General features: G+C 39.3%; 1 protein-coding gene across 1 annotated transcript in view; it reads left to right on the forward strand.

Annotated features, from left to right (window-relative positions):
- The first annotated feature begins 322 nt into the window (after positions 1–322).
- Positions 323–18141, forward strand: part of LOC106918584 (cadherin-4-like) — a 254435-nt gene continuing 236616 nt past the window's right edge. Inside the window, exons 1-2 of the mRNA XM_088007230.1 lie at positions 323–682; positions 2298–2409. Of these exons, the coding sequence (XP_087863356.1) occupies positions 626–682; positions 2298–2409 (169 nt within the window). The 5' untranslated portion in view covers positions 323–625. The remainder of the gene's footprint in view (positions 683–2297; positions 2410–18141) is intronic.

Here is an 18141-nt window from a genome sequence, read left to right on the forward strand (position 1 = left end):
AGATTACGTCAGACGTCTTTAGAGGAGCGCATAGCCATCGTTTCACCCACATAGTTGATCTCGGTTTGATTTGAAAGCTCTTCCAATGTCCTCCTAATAATATAACCCCTTTAAAAAGTTTTAATGAAAACCTGCAATAACGCAGGAGATGAATAAGTAAATACATTTAAATTATTGAATTGCTTTTGGTGGCGCTACTGGACAAGCTGCTTTTCTGACTTAAAGTTGTTCATACTTAAAAATATATATATATCTCCCCCCACCCCCCGTCTCTCCTCAAGCACCAGTGAAAAGTTGCAAGAGCCGCAACGAGTGTGTCTTTAAGTGCATGCGTGGAGTTCTGCTGCACCGGGTGGCTGATAGGAGGGGTTGGAGTGAGTGACGCTGGCTGCGCCTTGATGCTGAGCGGAGCGCTCACCTGCAGACGAGAGGAGCCGGGGAAAACTCGGGACAGAGCTGCAGCACACACTCACGGAGCGCAGGGTGAAACGCGGCGAACAGCCTGACCAAAGTGGGAGAGGAAATCAAACAATCACCGGGGAAGAATCGCGGAGCGACCCTCTCTTCTTTTCTCTCTCTCCTGTTCCTTGTCCAGGCGGCTTTGACTCGCTTTTTACTCGTCACAATGAGGACTGACTTCGCAGTGGTCCTGACAGCAGCTCTCCTTTTTGATTCAATTTGGGTGAGATGTCTCTCTTTTTTATTTTTCGAAAGCTTGTGATAAATGATAAGAAAGTCACACAGGGAGAGGGAGAGGGAGCCGCTGCGGCGTGCCGCTGCAACACGAGCCGCGCTTGCTCCTTATTTTCCTACAAGTAGGCTAAGCTAATTGGTTCCCTAATGAATTTCCAACATATAACAACAAATAAAAGTGAGACCTAACAAGTCGGTCCCGTTTGTTCTGGCAGGCTTTTCCCTCAGAATTGGAGCCATTTCAGCGCTGCCGAGCAGCAGTACCCCACACAAGTTAAATTACGCACCATCTATTCACCAGGGGTATCATGGCTTCGTTACCAAAGTAATTTAGTCATCCTGTCCAATTTTGATTTAGCCGTCTTCCATTGTAATGCAATCTCCTGTATAAAGTTAAACTTAGAAGTTTGTTTCTTGGTATTTAATCAATGAAACCTAAATGAAATCTCTGCCGGTGGGCTTTTTCCCTGACGGCGCTCCAAGTAGCCCCTCTTTCTCTCCCTGCTGCAGTTTCAACCCATTCAGTTTGGTTTATAGCTCAAGTATATTTTAATCTTCCATAGCTATAAATCGAAATTAGAAATTGCAATGCTATAATGCCTTTAATATGCACCTAACCAGCTTTTTGTGTTGTTCTGCATGCATGCGTGTCTGTGTGTGTGTTTTGGACACATTGGCTGCTTGAGTGGGTCAGATCATTAAATTTAACCATCGCTAAGCAATAAATCTCTGGTGTAAACTTGTGTGCAGACAGTTTGATTAGTACGTAAAGTGCACACACTAACAGACTTACACTCTAGCAGTGCGCAGTTCCCCATTCAGCGAGAATAAGAGGGAGAAAATGATGCTGCATTCATGCTGCTTGGTCTGCTGTGCATATGAGTCTCACTTAACCCTCAGCATAATACCCAACCCAGAGATGCAGCAATTAATGGACCAAAGATCAGGATAGATCAATATTCCCCTGATCGACTTTGATCTGTGTGTGGACGGTCAAAGACTGAAAAGTCAGATTTATTTTATACCTATAATTAAGTGAGTAAAAAAATTAAGAACTCGCACTGTTTTCGGTGCATAAATGTAACAACTGACATAAACATTGCTGCACTTTTTTGAGTTAAATAAAAATCTGATGAATGGTAATCATTTTGTAATTTCTTTCCTGTTGTGTCCAAAGCTGCCACCTCTATCACAGAACCTTCGGTAAATAGTTTTCATCGCTTATGTGCTAAAGCTCTCAGAATAAAAAATCGGAAGTGGTCAGAATCGGAGAATAGACTTTTAGAGAAAAATCAATGTCGGCTGTGCATCCCTAACCTTCCTCTTTACAGTCCACAGTTTACTTTAAGGAAGAAAGTAAAAGAGCACATTATACCACAAGCTACAAAGTTTAAGGGACAGATCAATCAGTTGCATGCATACCCCCACAGAAGCAAAAAAATAAAAACCAGTTACAAAACTTGCCGATTATCTTGCTGCTCGCTGTTGTTTTATTTGTTGCATTCTCCCAAGGCACACAGCCTACAGGAAAAAAAAAAAAAAAAAAACAATCAATAGAATCTATGTTTATTGATGTCTTATGCTGTATTTTTTCGTCTTTCCAGAGGAATAATGGGGAGCACGCCTCCCAAGGTCCCTGTCGACCTGGCTTCTCGCAAAGCTTCTACTCCGTCCAGATATCGAGGGATGTACTGCAAGGCCAGGGCGTACTTAAAGGTAAGCATCTTAATTGGACTGTCAGGTGGTTTACATTTTGTCGAGGCTATTTACAGTCGAGTAAAAACACCCTATCCTTCAGATAAAACAGCAAGGTTCCCTGTTTTACTGCTAGTTTACATTTATCACGGTATTTAAGTAAAACTTGTGGCAAAGTTAAGCAAAAACTGTATCATAGCAGAAACCTGCAGAAATTCCTGAAGCTGAACATAATGTTCATAATCCGGTGTGTTCTGCAGGAGCAGCTGTTTCTTCACTCAAGGTTACTCAGTAACTATTTTGATTTGTGTAATATTAGAATGTGAAAAATACTTTACTGTTTGTTTATCTCAAAGTGTATTAGTTCAACTTTTCTCTATGTGTTTCTTTTGTTTTTTTTTGTTTTTTTTAAGACTGCTCAGCTTTTTCCACTTCAATGCTTTTTTTTTTGTCATCATCCATATTTCACTTATTGTGACCTTCACACTACAATATCTTACCAAGTTTTATGCGAATTGCCTCAATTACACAACGAGCTGAGCAAGTTTGAGGACCCGATAGTGCAGGAAATGGAATCGACATCCTGTGTCTAATCTGGCAGTGCTCCTGCCAATGTGAGCTAATTGCAATTCTCTATTGATCCAAATGTTTTTTTTTTGTTTTTTTTTTCTCTCATAGCTCAAGCTGCATTGTTTTGCTGTGGGCAACAATGGCTCTTTTTTTGTGTCTTCTGTGTCTCCGGCAGCTGCACGGTTTATATTTCTCACTCTCCTTAGCTGTGAGAGACTTGGCAGAGATTCATCTGTTGAGACTATGTCCTGACTTTGCCCATGCACACACCCACGCCCACAGACAAAGGCGCACGCACGCACACACACACACACACACACACACGCACACACACACACACACACACACACACACACACACACACACACACACACGCTGAATATTTTTCCGTTGCCAGGCTGTACAGTCAGTCTCGGTGAATTGCAATATATTTTTTGCATTACTTTATTGAACGTGTCCGTACATGTGTTTGTTTGTTGTGATATTATAGTGGTGGAGGTATCATCGCTTATTTTAGTGTTTCATTAACTTCAGCTTATTGCATCCTGGCTGGGTGTGGGATTGGATGCGGGATGTTGTCACTTGCAGTGGGCTTGCTCTAAGTGCGGTAGTGATGTCTTCAGCCCAGCAGGGGGTGTCAACACAATCACAAATAGTCACAGAATGAGCCATCCCTGCTGCACAGGAGTCGTTTATTCCAGCAAGCATTATTTATCTAGTTTGTTCTCCGGGAGATGAAATTGTCACACTATCTGCCTTCACACATAAACTAATCTTTGGTAGGCCTAACATGCTTATTTTCAGGTTCCTGTGTGTAGCTGCACAGAAAGTACAGAGTGTAAGTCACACTAAAAGGCAGTTTCAAGTCTGAACCTCTTGTGAATTGTAGTATATTGTCTTACAAAAGTATTTATCACCCGTCTGGACTTCTCTATATGTTGTAACAGAATACCAAAAAGAAAAGAGTTTTTGGTGTGTGCCAACACATAGTAACGCTTAAATCTGCAGCTGAAGAAAACAGATAAAGAAATGATGTTTTCCCCAAGGTTTTACAGATAAAATACAAGTGTGGCATGTATCTGTTTTCATCCCTCCGGATCAATAATTTGCAGAACGTTTGGGGCACGTGTCTTCCAGATTTACATAGATACTAACATGTTTGTCCGCTCTTTATCTCAGCCCCAGGTAAATTAGATGGAGAGGTTTTGCCACAAATTCCCATTAGAATTTAGGTCTAGCATTTGACTGGGATGTTTTATTCAATGAATAGGATTTGATCTAAAGTACTTGTCTGCTGATCTTTTGTAGCTCTGGATCTATGTTTATAGTCATTATCCTTCTGGGAGGAGTCTCAATTCTTTTCCTGCCTCTGATCAGTTTAGCTTCCAAAAATGCGATATATTGACCTTCATCCCAGCCCTTGTCCGTGCAGAGGAGATGCTTCCCACAGCATAAGGCTGCCACTTTTCACTGTGGCGGTGGTCAGAGTGATGCGTATCAAAGTTTGTTTTTGGTTTCTTCTGACCAGGCGATGGCTTCCTTTAACTGTATTTGTCGTTTTGCCTCTTTTCTGCTGAGGACAGATTTCTAGAGTGCAGTCCTCATAGTTTTACTGTTGACAGATTCTTCCACATGAACTCTGAATATGGCTTATCTGATTGATGTCGTCTTTTCCCCACCTGTCAGTTTATCGAACTGCCATGTCTTGGTAGATTTGCTGCTGTGCCACTCTCTCTCCATGTTTGGAGGATGTCTTAAAACTGATTTGTGAGATGTTCAAAGCTTAGGATATTGTTTTATAGCTTAACTCTACTTTAAACTTATTTGCAAAGTTATCCCTGACCTGACTGCAGTGTTCCTCTGTCTTCGTGATGTTTTTTTTTCTCTTCTTTTTGCAAATGTTTGCACTGTTGTTTTGAAAATAGCTAAATATTACCGACAATGTTTCTTTACATCACAACTAAAACAGATTTTTTTTTTTTTTTTGCTTAGCATTTTTCATTTGTTTTGTCCCTTCTGCTTGAAAAGTTCCATTCCTCGCAGCCTCACAGCTGCACTGTCATCTTCATTTGTGTCTGAGAGCACAGATGCTGTGGACACGCACCCACACATTCAGCCTATGAAATAGCCAGACTTTCTGTGTGATTTACAGAGCTTAGGCGTTTTGATTCATACACCAGAGGGGTGTCACTGTAGTAAAGCAGGAAGTGGCTCCGCAAAGGCTTTAATAATAACGTTGTTTAACCCAAAACCGTCAGATGAGGGAAGGACTGATGACACCCCACTCTTGCACACACACCCGTGCACAAACATAAATATATTCATGTTAGCCACGAGGGGTAATAATGGAAAGGACAGAACTAGGACCTTGGTCATGATGGGTAGCTTGGCCTGGTCTAGACAGGAGGTCAGCAGGAAGGAGGACAGTGTAATGTTTCACTCTGATGTGCCTAATTTACCTAAAAACATAAAAATACTGGCTACCTTCGGCAAATACCGTAAGTCTACAGAGCCATTGTTGCAAAGTCAAATTTCCATGCACTATATATATATTTTTTTTCTCGGAAAGAACAGCCTCCCCCTTTCATTGTTGTGTTTTATCTTCTATTTCAATGCCGCTCTACTCTGCTCACTGATCATTTGCAAGGTCAACTCCCTAATGAGCAATTTTAAAAAGTTTCTCACAATGCTGTTTTGTATTAATCCTCTTTCAAGTGAACAATGGTGCTAATTTAGACGAGTCTAAAACAGTTTTTTTTTTTTTACTGTCTGGCACCTTTTCAAAAGTGCTCAGAAACTTTTCACTCTTCAGTGGAGCCTGTTAAATGGAGCTTGAGTTATCTACTCAAGTAGTCTGTGCTGTTTCAATATACGGATTCAGATCAAGAAACTAGGGAAATGCATTTATTTCAGATATTCTATTCAAAAGTGAAATATGGAATCATCACACGTACGATGTTACATTTCACAAATTTTCTTCACATTTGTCATATTTCATGTTTAATATAGATTTTTAAAATAATTTTATAGTTTTACTGTGGTTCGGCTATAGCCTACACAATCATGCTGTATTAAGATGAACTTAAAAGAAAGTTGAGTGGAAGAAAAAAAAACTCTGGTATAAAGGATTTACAAGCAACGCCAAAACGCAGCCTTGAAGAGATTATGAAGCCAAACCTATTCATGAGTTTGTAGGAGATTTACAATGTTCGTGCAGTATGACTGTAGTCAGTGTTTAAAGAGCCACCACACAGAGACGTAGCTGGACTTCAGATTCATTTTCTTAAAAGTCTTTTTTGTACCAAAGGAAAAAAGCCAGAAAAGTCTTAGCTGAGCCAAAGAGAAGAAGGTCACGAGTCTTCTTTTCTGATTAAATATATATTTTTATTTGAATTGGAAATCAAAATTAACCAAATAAAATGTTACTCTATATTTAAGGAATCTGAGTTATTGATAATTGCAGAATTAAAGGTTTAATGCTGCTCTACAGTGACATGAGTCATGAGTTTTCACAAGAAAACTCATGTCAAATGAGATTACCAACTGAAATGATTATTTGCATTTCCATAGAGAGAACAGTTTATGTTAAAGATAACCTGGGAGGCTCGTACTGCTCTTCATCCTTTTGCACAGCCAGTAGACATTATCTCTAAAATATTTTTTATTATATAACACATAGCCTGCTTTTGCATAAAATTACGTTTTGCTTTATTTTATAATAGTTTTTTTCTATTGTGAGGTTGCCAAGTATAGATTAATAATCTGCAGTGTTTACAGGGAATTTTAATGACTTCTTACGGCATTTCATTACCCTTCAAGAGAAATTACTTTTATTTTAAATTATTGGGGAAAAACAGAGTAACAGCTAAACTCAACTGTATAGTTAAAACTAACAAAGGAAATACCATTTTGCCAAATATCAAACTAAATAAAAATGTGATGAATTTGGCAAAATTGTGGGCAGTAATAGCACAAATCCTTTCTGTTCAGGAGTCAGAGAATCCGTCGGCTGTAAACGCTCTCTTGTATTATTCCCACGTTGCGTAGACGATTGCAAAGTTGTACATTATACTAAGCAGCTTGGGCAGCGTGTTCGCTTCTGCGATCAGCTGCAGGGGCTCTGGGGTCGTCCGAAGCACAGAGCTGGTGTTCGTTATCAGTTCTTTCAGCTTCTTTGTGCGAGTAGCTCAGATTCTGCACACACATAAAGAAAACAGCACTCTCCGCTTCAAATTTATAGAATATCCTCAGAATCTTGCACGTATTCGTATATACACACAAACCTGCACATATTCAAAACATAAAATTTTCTGTTCTCCTTTGAAAAAACCCTCGATGATGCATTTCTTATCTAGCCTCCAGGTAAACAACAAATTCTTCAACTTAGCTCTGTAATAGATTTTAAGTATGAGGAAGCTTCAGTGGACGTCTTTGTCTGTCGGTTGTTAGTAATGGTAATGGTCGCGGTCTTTCAAACAAGCAATATTTATTCAGTCTATTAATGTAGTTTTTTTTTTTAGATCCTAGCATTTCGACTTTGATCGTTGCCATTGCATAAGAATGAACCTCACTTTGAATTGGAAGCAAAGTTTTCCTCCTAACTCAGATTTATGAGCAGCAACAATTGACTGTGTAAATAAACAGTTGATGCCTCCTCTTCTAAGTGTTGTCTTAACGACACTCTGAGAACCCCTGCACTCCAAAGTGCCCTAGAGAAGCACATACTTGTTGAAGATCACCTTCCTGAGAGCTTTTTATTTAGCTGATACTTAACTTCCCAAATCGCAGGTGAGCTGTAGGATGTATTTTGCTTTTAACGCATTACTTCTACATTTGGGCCAGGCTGGAATGCTTTTGCCGGTCTCTGTTTGTATGGTTCTTAGAAACCTGTAGGCATCAGCTGTTGTTTTTGTTCCGATGTTTATAACTGGAGAATTGAAAGTGAATGCACAGAGTTTTACAATGACGGTACGAATGTTTGTCACCGGCAAGAACAGACGTATGGAAGCTCCTTTAATGTAAACTAACAATTACTGCAGGCTGAACAGAAGAAGTGAACAGAACACCTGCCACACTCAGTACTATGTATTCAGGTCTAATATCACATTACTGGATGTCTAAACAGTTATACACACCTTTTCATGTTAAAAATAATTAACAAAACATCTGCATCATATGCCATAGTTGTTGCCAAAGCACCGTACAAACAGAGCTACTTCATGTGTTGTGTGCTTGTGTTCCTGTGAACAGTTTTGTCTGTGGATGATGCTTTGTGCTCACTGAGTCCATTCTGCTAACCTTGCATTTGTTGTCATTTATATGTATTTTTTGCCTTTTTGAGTAGGATTGTTATTCTACATTATGTTGCAACTTTATTGAAACCAGTGTGTTTTGATATACTGCATTTTTTTTATTTTCTAGTGCAAGAATAAAATATATAAAAAGTGTTTTGTACTCTTAAATTCAAGATTCTCAAAATATGATGCAAGTCGCTTTTGTCAGACTTGGCTAGTAGGTGCTGCACAATATAAGGACAATGTGTGACATAATAATGTTGTTGAAAATTGTCTTGATAATCAATTCCTCTAGCTCCTTTGCTTCCTATTTATATTAAAGATTTCCCCCACGTCTCTCCATATAGTGAAGTTGATGGAGATTGGTTTAGGAAATGACCCAAATGCAGAGCAAAACTTTGGTCGAAACAGAGTACATTAATAAAATAAGAGGAATTACAGAAAAACTGCAGAGAGAGCTGGTTGTGGACCACAGGTAGCGAATGGAGAAGGTAAAAGAAGAATCCAGCAGGGAACAATGACAACTAGTGACCTTGTATGTAAAGGCAGAGGTGGAAATGACAAAGGAACCGAATGCACTAATCAGAGGAAATGTGGTACACCTGTAGCTGGGAGAAAGCAGGAAACTGAGGGATGGAGACTAATTAACAGAGGGAACTGAACTACAACTCAAAAGCCCGACAATGATCTAAGAAATAATTCAAATGTACAAACAATGAACAGAAGAACAAAGTAAAGAACTAATTAGAAAGGATGAAATTTATAAAGCAGTAAATCCAGAGAACTGAGCAGAATATGGCAAGAGCTAATGCGCATGAAGTAACCCTAAAAAAAGAGTATTGTAGTGGAGAATATTCTGAGAACTCCCATTAAAAAGTAAAGCAGAAGACGGGTGAAGATCACACAAGTGACTACTTACACACCACTGAAGTTGAACAGCAGATTGGGAGTGTGAGACTGTACTCGACCTAAACTTCCAGTTTCAAATTGGAAAATTAGTAGGATATGCTATATGCTGTCCTACATTAAAAGCTAACTACTATTAGCATTTCCAGCTATTAAGTGCAAAAGTTGAACAGTTCTGTGTGAGAGAGTTAATGAGATAAGAAACAGAAGTGGCTGAAATCTAAAAACAATCTTCAGTCGTACTTTATTTTAAAGTAACTTTGCATACGGGATTTTGGTTTTGTGGGATTTTCTGGGTAATTTTCCAACTGCTTTTGCTTTTTAAGCTCCTTCTTTCCCCTTTATTTTTGTGTTAAAAATAACACTACAATGTAAAAAAAAAAAAAAGAAATCCATGTTACGTTATCTGTAAAAATGGTCTCGGTATGGTTATGTTGTAAAATATTACTGTTTTTGAGTTGTTCTTGTTTTATCACCAGCATAAGATTTTCAAAATCCTTTTTCTCAGTAGACATCTAGAAAACCTTGGCAAATTCAAACTTTCCAATAAAACTTTAGGTGATTTTTCACAATCTAATAGTGATGCTAATAGCCAACTGTTGGCTTTGCATTCTGAACAACCTTTTTCTTCTTCAAACCTAAAAGCAGATAATTTGAAAGTATACAATTACGGGATCTTTTGCTTCGGGGTCAAGCACAGAAAGAAAACTCCCCTTCTTCTGAAAACCAGAGCTGTCATTTTTCAATGGTTCAGAGTGGTGATGCTGATAATGTGGGGACTAAAGTCTGCCGGAATGGATGACTCATGGGAACCAGAATAAAAGAAGCCATTTCTTTTCACATCCTCCATAGGGATGGGCAATACATCAGCTTTCTCTTTCCCTCCACCCTCAAACTGAATTAGATTGTTTTTGATTTCCTGTTTACCTCTTGCCCCAAATCTCATGACACATAGCCTGCAGTGTTTTCTGGGTCGATACCAGATAGGGGCTCCTAATGGAGATTTGACATTGTTGGAACACAGCCTTCTCTGCCAAGTTCCTGCATCTGCCTAAATAATTAACATTATTTTCACTTTTGTCTTTCTACTTTTGGATCATTGCGTCTAACTTCTTTTGTAATTTTTTGAGGGAAAGACAGTCTCCCTGGATTTGCAAAAGCAATTCTCTGCAACCGAACCCCATGAAAAGTTTAAACTCGGCTATGCAAAAAAAAAAAAGTAATGCAAATCCATCTTCAAGCCATCTGTTTGAGCCATTACATGATTTAGGTCTTGTTTTTATAAGAATATGTTGTCTTTGACACAAGAGCAGCCACATCTGCTTTCACTGATTATTAATCAAAGCAATATATCTGGCAGGCTCCCGTTGTATCTTGCATGCCAGAGACAACTCTAGAGACTTACTGAGGTGCTGGTTAGTGCTTTTTAGGCCAAAGGCTAATCTTGCCTGAGGGAACTGTAGCTATAACCTCATGTATTATATGCTGTATATATGTGTGCAGTTGATTTTAGGAATTTCTGATGACTTTCTAGCTAGGCCAGTATTGATGATTTGGCCACATGGTTGAGGTTTTCTTTACGTTTTAGGGGCAATTCATAAGTGGTTTATGTGATAAATGAGACAGAGAAACATGGAGGGACTACGACTGCAACAGTACACTTGATTAATATTGCTAGGATCGGACAGCCGCGTCCCTGTGAGCCTTTTCTAACTGAAAGCATAATGCACATTGAGGTAGTTGTCTAGAAAAACGGATATTGTGCAGACTTTTGTAAGCCAGTCACCACAAAGTTAAGAATGCAGGACGAAAAATCAGGTGGAAACCATTATTTTCACTGAATTTGAAGATGAATGGCAAATAAAAATGGTGCAGAAGGTAGAAGGAGAGCAAATGAATAATGTTGGACACTTCCTGCAGATTAGGTTACTCAGCTGCTTGTGTGAACGCTGCGTACTTGTCATCTGCTCGGTACATTAAGAGACCTCCTGCCTCAGCGTGATGAGCCTTCCGAGGTTCTACGGGACGAAGGTTATGGCCCTCCTGAAGACTTTAAACCCTATTAAATATTTTGTCTGGACTCCAGCTCTTCAATGGACAGATGGTCGGTGTAGGTTTTGACAGCTGTAGGATGACGAGGGGGCAATATTAGCACTCTCTCATATGCCCTTTATCTTACAAGCACAAATACACATACATTAAACAATAACAACAGGTTTTCCTCTCTGTTCTGTTGGTAGACTAGTGCTGCATAGGAGCTGATGGGATTTACTTGCATGTAGTTTGGTGCATTGATTGTTCGTAGTAAGCAACTTCAAAAAAATGTGCTCTTGTATCCATTCGGTCTTTAAAACCGCCTCACTTTGCTTTGACTTTGCAGTTATATGCTATGTATATTAGCTTGATTACTGTCAGAAGATAACGCAGTGATTAGAGTAGACGGAAAGATGTCCTTTTTCTCTCATGAGTTTTGAAGAAATCAGGAAAGACTCCGTTATCTTTAGTGGAAAATGCTAATTGTATGCATTGATGCTAATGCTAATTCTTTAGGTTGTTGTCCCCAGCCTCTTCGACACTGCCTGCAAAATACTACATTATCGTGCAGTATTTTGCAGTATCTAAGAGGTTTTCTTCCAGTACGGCATTTTTTTTTTTAGCTTCATCCATGGTTGCATCAACCAGGTTTAAAATCCCTGCTGAAGAAAAACTTCCCTAAAGCAGCAGCACCACCATGTTTCACCGTGAGTGTTCACAGGAATAGGCAGTATTGGCTTTTTGCACAAAGGGTTAGTTTTTACATCGAACTGTTTAGTCTGCAACACCTAGCTGATAATGCTGAGTTCTGTTGAGAGTCGGAGCAACCAGACACAAGGAGCGTGGCTGCCACTCTCTGTGCAGCACTGACAGTTGTGCAACTGCTGCCCTGGTGGAGAAGAAACGAGGCTTTGTGCCAGATGAGCTCATTAAATTTGCTAGTATCCATTTGGATTATTGGAAATGAGGAAATCTGTCTTAAGAAATGTAGGCAATTGGTACGTTCAACTGTGAAATCTCAACTGTCCGTGGAAAGCGAGTGTAGAGTCTGCGTGGTTCACAGAATACTAGATTGTACAATATTCAGTGAGATGTTGCAAGAACTGAATTATGTTTTTGAACACCTGTGATCATACTGTTTGTTCACAAATTCCTCTGCAAAAATATTTTCTGTGCCAGGAGGAGATGAAAATTACACTTTGAACATAAATGCACACCACATTTTTTGGATTTTTGTATACTTCTTGACTCACCATGTCATTCTCTTTATCCTTCATCTTGAAAATGTTTGTGAGGTTTGTAGTTGTATTGTACTTGTAACGTAAGAAAATGCAGAATGATGGTATAAAACCATAAATACTGACTCACTGACCATTATTTTAGTAAACCTTAGGTCTGAAAACAGAAACTGTAGTATGGGTAGTTACTGATTTAATAATGTTTCTGTGGCACAGTTTTAAATATAGCATCAGTTACAACTAAAATCAAAGTGATTTTGATATTGCAACTACATTACCTTTAGTTTTGTTTGTGTGTCATAGCTAATAAAGACAAACGATGCTGGATAAAGGGACAAAAGTAACAGTGTCTTGTAGCTATAGGTTTTATATGTGCCGTTGTTTCTCTTTCTCTTTTGTTTTGCAGGGCAAATTAAATAGATCTGAGCTTGCTGCGGACAATTCTCTTGTAAAAAAAATACTTTACTCCGTTTTCTTATAGCAAAAACATAATAAAAAGAGACACAGTGAAAATCTCATTTGCAGCCATTGTCATTAAAAGTGCCTCATAACAGTGGTGTGAAAAATTAATGAAATATGGTTGAGTATTCTCACCTCCAACCCAGCCCTCCATTATCTCTTTGCTCTTTATAGTTTCCAGACTAAAATCTGATCATTATATTTAATTAATGAAACTTCTGTCCATTTCTCATACTTTCCTAATCAACAGTAGAAGTGTGCGATCCGTCTGTGGGCAGGAAAGATTCAGGAGCATTACAGCCTCATATGCTATTCCCTTTGCTTGAAGCTCCCTTGTCTTTGTTAAGGGAGCATGAAAAGAAGGATGGAAGCCCTCAGAAGACATAGCTGTCTGGTAATCACTAATTGTGTCCTGTCTGGTAATCACTAATTGTGTCCTGAACTCCTTTGTGAATGTTCGCCTGTTTAGTTCTTAAGTTCACCACACAGTCAAATTATTGTCTCTGTACAAGGAAGCTCAAGAAGGACACAAGAGACTGAGGGAGACGCATATAGAGTAGTAGGGGGTTTAAAAAGCAGAGTGTCACTAATGTTAATTAATGAGAAGACAATGTTGGGTCCCATGGTGTCTCACCCTACGCTATTCAACATGTGAAACACTAATAAGGGGGAACTAAAGGTCCTCCGAACAGGGCACCCTTACAAACAGTTGTCAACAGCAATTAAATATTTATATTAAGTGGTGACGCCATGCCATGTGTATGATTGTTTCAACATTTAAGTCGGTTTAGTTATACAGCTCCTGCTGACAACAAATATAACACCAAGGCACTTTACAAAACAGTAATCTAAGTTATACACAGAAATATATAATTTAATCAGTCTAATCATTACAGGTACATTCAAATTCTATTAACTACATTCTAGTATTTATAATACAGTTCTGTCAAATTTACTTGGTAAAAGGTTTTCCATCTAATGAGTTTTAAGGAGAGTGAAAAAACACCAGGGTTTTATGACTATAAAGGAAGAAAAAATGAGTGAGTTCACATTTTGACTCTAGCATGGTTCGGCTAGTGTTGTGGCCTGACGTTACTAAAATGGCAGACTCCCTCAGTAAAGACCAAACAGTGTTGCGGTTGGACCCTGAATGTACAGCAGTCACTTTTCCGAATATCTCAGCTTCTTCTGATGTCTTTTTTTTTTAAAAACTCCTTTCAGATACTGAAATTATCTTTGAGTCTCCTTTATCTTTTCACACTGAGGGTCTTAGTGTAGAGCCACGGCTCCTCCACATCGAAAGGAACCAGTGGAGGTGGTTCAGGCATCTGGTTAGATGCCTCTCTGGTTAGGTGCTCCAGGCACATCCCACTGGTAGGAGACTCAAATGTCACGCTGGAGGGACGATGTTTCTCGACTTACCTGGGGAGACTTGGGGTTCCCCGAGAGGAGCTGGTCCAAGTGGCAGAGGAGAGGGGAGTCTGAGCCTGTCTGTACGCTACTGCGCTCTCAACCTGAACCCTGGATAAGCAGAAGATAATGGATGGATGGATAGATCTTCCTTACCAACTAAAGGTTATCACATTTGAAAAGTGATATTGCCAGTAAGACCTGGTGACACTTGCACATAGTACATTCGGTAATGGAAAGATTAGATTTTTTTTGAGTGAGTGACTGGCCTGTCATTTCAGTAGATTCTAGTTGGCAGCTGATTTTGCTTAGGTTCTTTATGTTTAACAGGGTGACAACAACGGTATAATAGTTTGTTCATATACTGAAGTTATATAATTCCTTGGCTTATTACTAAACACATCAGGGCACTAGAGCAGTAGAATTTATGAAATGGTGATCATTATAGCAACTGAAAACTGTAAAGAACTACTTCACATTGTTTCACTGAATAAATCATAACATCATGATTGCAGTACTTGGCAGTACCACTGCAAAAAAACATTTTCTAATACCGTGCAACCCTACAGGGATCTATGTGCTAAAATTCATGCTACAAAATTAAAATGGAAAAAAATTCAAGTCTGTGTCAGAGGAACATGTGCTATTTAGTAAAATCAAGTAATGTTTGTGCACAGAAACCTGCTACACATATAAAAAAAATCTAAGGGAAGCAATTCATCATTTTCTCATGGAGACTAGGAAAATAGACTTCTCAACTGGATGTCTGCTGTGCCGCAATTAGTTCTTAAAGTGTTAATTTCAGTATTTCTTTTAATTGTGAAACCATTTACAACAGCAAAACCTAATTCTTCCAGTTTGCCCAACCTAATGCCGGGTCTTTGTGAAGAAACGCCCGGTAGGAGATTTTAGAGAAATCAGAAGAGTACCAGTGAGGTCCATGGCTGAACACCATGGAGACTTAAAACAATATTCCTTCAGTGGAGCTCACTGACGGGATTTAGAGCTCCTTTATGAATTTGGGTTGGGGCATTGGAGACCTTCGCTGCCAGGAGCGGGATGTTAGTTTGTGAAAAAAAACAAGAGAGAAAAGGAAACAGCTGTGCCAGTTTTCGCATAATGGACCATTTTTTTTCTGTAAATAAGTGGAGTATTTTTTTTTTTTACTTGTTTTTTGTCAAAGTCTGTTGGCTGGCCAGATTGGTCTTTTATGATTTTACAGAGACTAAAAGACCAAAGCATTAACTTGGTGTTAGGAATATTTCCAGATTTTGTTTATTTACAACAGAGGGTAAGTTCATAGAGGCTTCTTGCAAGTAGTTCTTACAGCAATTAAAGCAGAAGCCAGGTGGGTAACTTGTGAGTTCACACAATGAGTCTTGATCATTTTGAGTGAAGCTTGCAAGCAGGTTGGCACAGAGTTCTTATACGCAGTCCAACTTTTTTTCCGGAGGAGCAAGCTTCCATCAGATTTGCAAGCAGCTGGGTATCACAAAGAAAGATCGACAGAAGTGAAGGAAAAAAAAAAAGAACGTGGAACAAATGGAGGCTGGAAGAAAGATAAAATGACAAAGATGATCTGATCTTATCACTTAATGTGGTTGAATGAACTGAAACTGAGGAAGGAAACCTGGTGTTCAAACACAACAGGTGGTTCAGGTCCATAGATCCCAAACTGCTGCACTGGCAGTAAACCCTTCCAAAACAAAACTCTCTCTAAATAACTACTGAACGGAACAAAACAAGAAAAAAAAGGTCATGAGTGAAAACATAAGTAAACAAAAGAAAAATTAACCCACAAGGAAGATGGGAGTGCTGGACTCCGTGGTCTTTAACAGTGAAGTGACACTTTAGTTTTGTGTGCCTCAAATTCAAATAAGAACAATTGCTTTGGCTCTCAGGCCCTGACGACACGCCTCGAGATATTTTTAAACTAATTTTTCCTCTGTTGGTGAAAATGGATTTTAGTCAGTACCTGTAATACCCTTTCTGTGCCAGCAGAAGTCAACCCAGGGGTATTATACCCTGAAGATACCAAGCATAGCACGTAATAGTTGACTTTTGTGGAATGATGGCTTCCCAACTTGTGGTAGAGGCAGGAGCGATGACTTTTTTTTTTTAACCATTTAAAACCCATTGGACAAAGCACGCTTAAGTTTACTGCAATAGAGTAGATCACTTAACTTTACCCAAGGAGAGTTGGTTCTGTGAAGACTTTTTAGACAACCCGTGAGTTCAATGATTTAGAATAGGAGATGGACAACGGTCTTTTTCTGTCCAAGGTTCTAAATCGGTCCCACTCCAAACTATTTTATATGATTTGATAAAGATAACTAGAATAAATCCAAAAATATCTGCTCTAGAATGAATGACTTCATTCACAAAGCGACGTGGCCCTTTAGGGAAAACGTTCTGCTACTAAACCAGAATACCATATTAACGGTATGGAAATAAGAAGTTGTATTCAGACTGGTTCTTGATCTTCATAAATAGTGTTGTTTTATGAAATCATAAATACAGTGGTGCATGTTAAATGTGATTTTGTGAGTTACAGGATGAATATCTTTGAATTTAAAAACACCGGAGTAGCACAGTGGTGACCGCTACATTTCTTTGTGTTCCCTGGTTATTTGGATTTCCTCAGTCTCAGTAATGTGAGAGTAAGTTTTATTGCCTTTCTAAAACCTGGAATTATATAAATGTATTTAAACATGAAGGCCAAATGACCACTTTCTGAAAAACAGTGGATGACTGCTGTGAGGAAGTGAAGGTATGTGTTTTTGTTTTACAAAACTATTATGTGAAAATATTCAGCCGTGAACTGTATAGGTTTATTAGCTAATGCAGCATGCCTCTGCTTTTTTAAGGCTTGCAAAGTCCTGTGATAAAACCATCATGAATTGCAAGCTAGCCGTGCGAACCCCAGGGAGGGGCCCCAACAGCACTTTGAAAAGCACACTGGCCAGATCTTCTTTCTTCTCCTTCTCCTTATCTGACTATTGTCTTTTTCAGCAGATCAGAGGACGAGGCAAAGAGTGAGGCTAATAAAAGGGTCCGTTTTCCTCCTCTGGGCCTGCTAGAATGTAGAAAAGCAGATAAGTTGCCTGGCTTGGAGAATGATCAGAACAAAGCGAATCCTGTGGCCACAGAGGGAACAAGCTCTTGCAAGGGAGTGTGAGTGGGGGTGGGGAACGAGAGATGGGAAGGAGGAGAAATGTTAGAGGAGTGCAAGCGCTAGAGGACCAGGCGAGCTTGAGAGAAGAAAATGTTTGCTCACTAGAAAAAGGATGAGGGACTACTTTCTTGACTTAAAGCTTGCATGTGAATTGAAAGACTTTGTTTTCAGAACCTTTGTTGTGAAGTATTTTTGGCTTTTCGTAATCATAGGCATCTTGGAAGCTTCTGCACGGTGGAGATAATGAGCTCTTTGTTGCCCTTCTATCAACCGGGCTTTAGAAATTTTTAGTCACAGTCGCACAGTTTTAAATGTGCTCTTACTGAGTCAAACATGGGCATATATGGAAAGTTGCCCCTCGACGGAGGAGGCAAGCATTTGGTCTGGTGCATCTGATTATCCTAAACAGTCAAATAAAAAGGATTACAAGGCAGTGTTCTAATCCAGCTGTCAGTGCCACAACTCATTAGAAAATGCAAGGTACAAAACTAGCAAGGGTACAGGGTGAAAAGAGGAGTATGGAGTTGTAAGAAAGAGTGAAGAGATTGGTGGAGTTGGAAGAGATGGTAAAAAGCTCAGTAAGGGAGGAATTACAGGGATATAAGGAAGTGGGAGGCAGAGGAAACCAAAGAAATGTATTGTGGATGGTGGTGCTGGTGGTAGTGGG

Source organism: Poecilia mexicana, unplaced genomic scaffold, assembly GCF_051168715.1.
Source record: "Poecilia mexicana isolate PSO_F unplaced genomic scaffold, ASM5116871v1 scaffold_7, whole genome shotgun sequence".
NCBI lineage: Eukaryota > Metazoa > Chordata > Actinopteri > Cyprinodontiformes > Poeciliidae > Poecilia > Poecilia mexicana.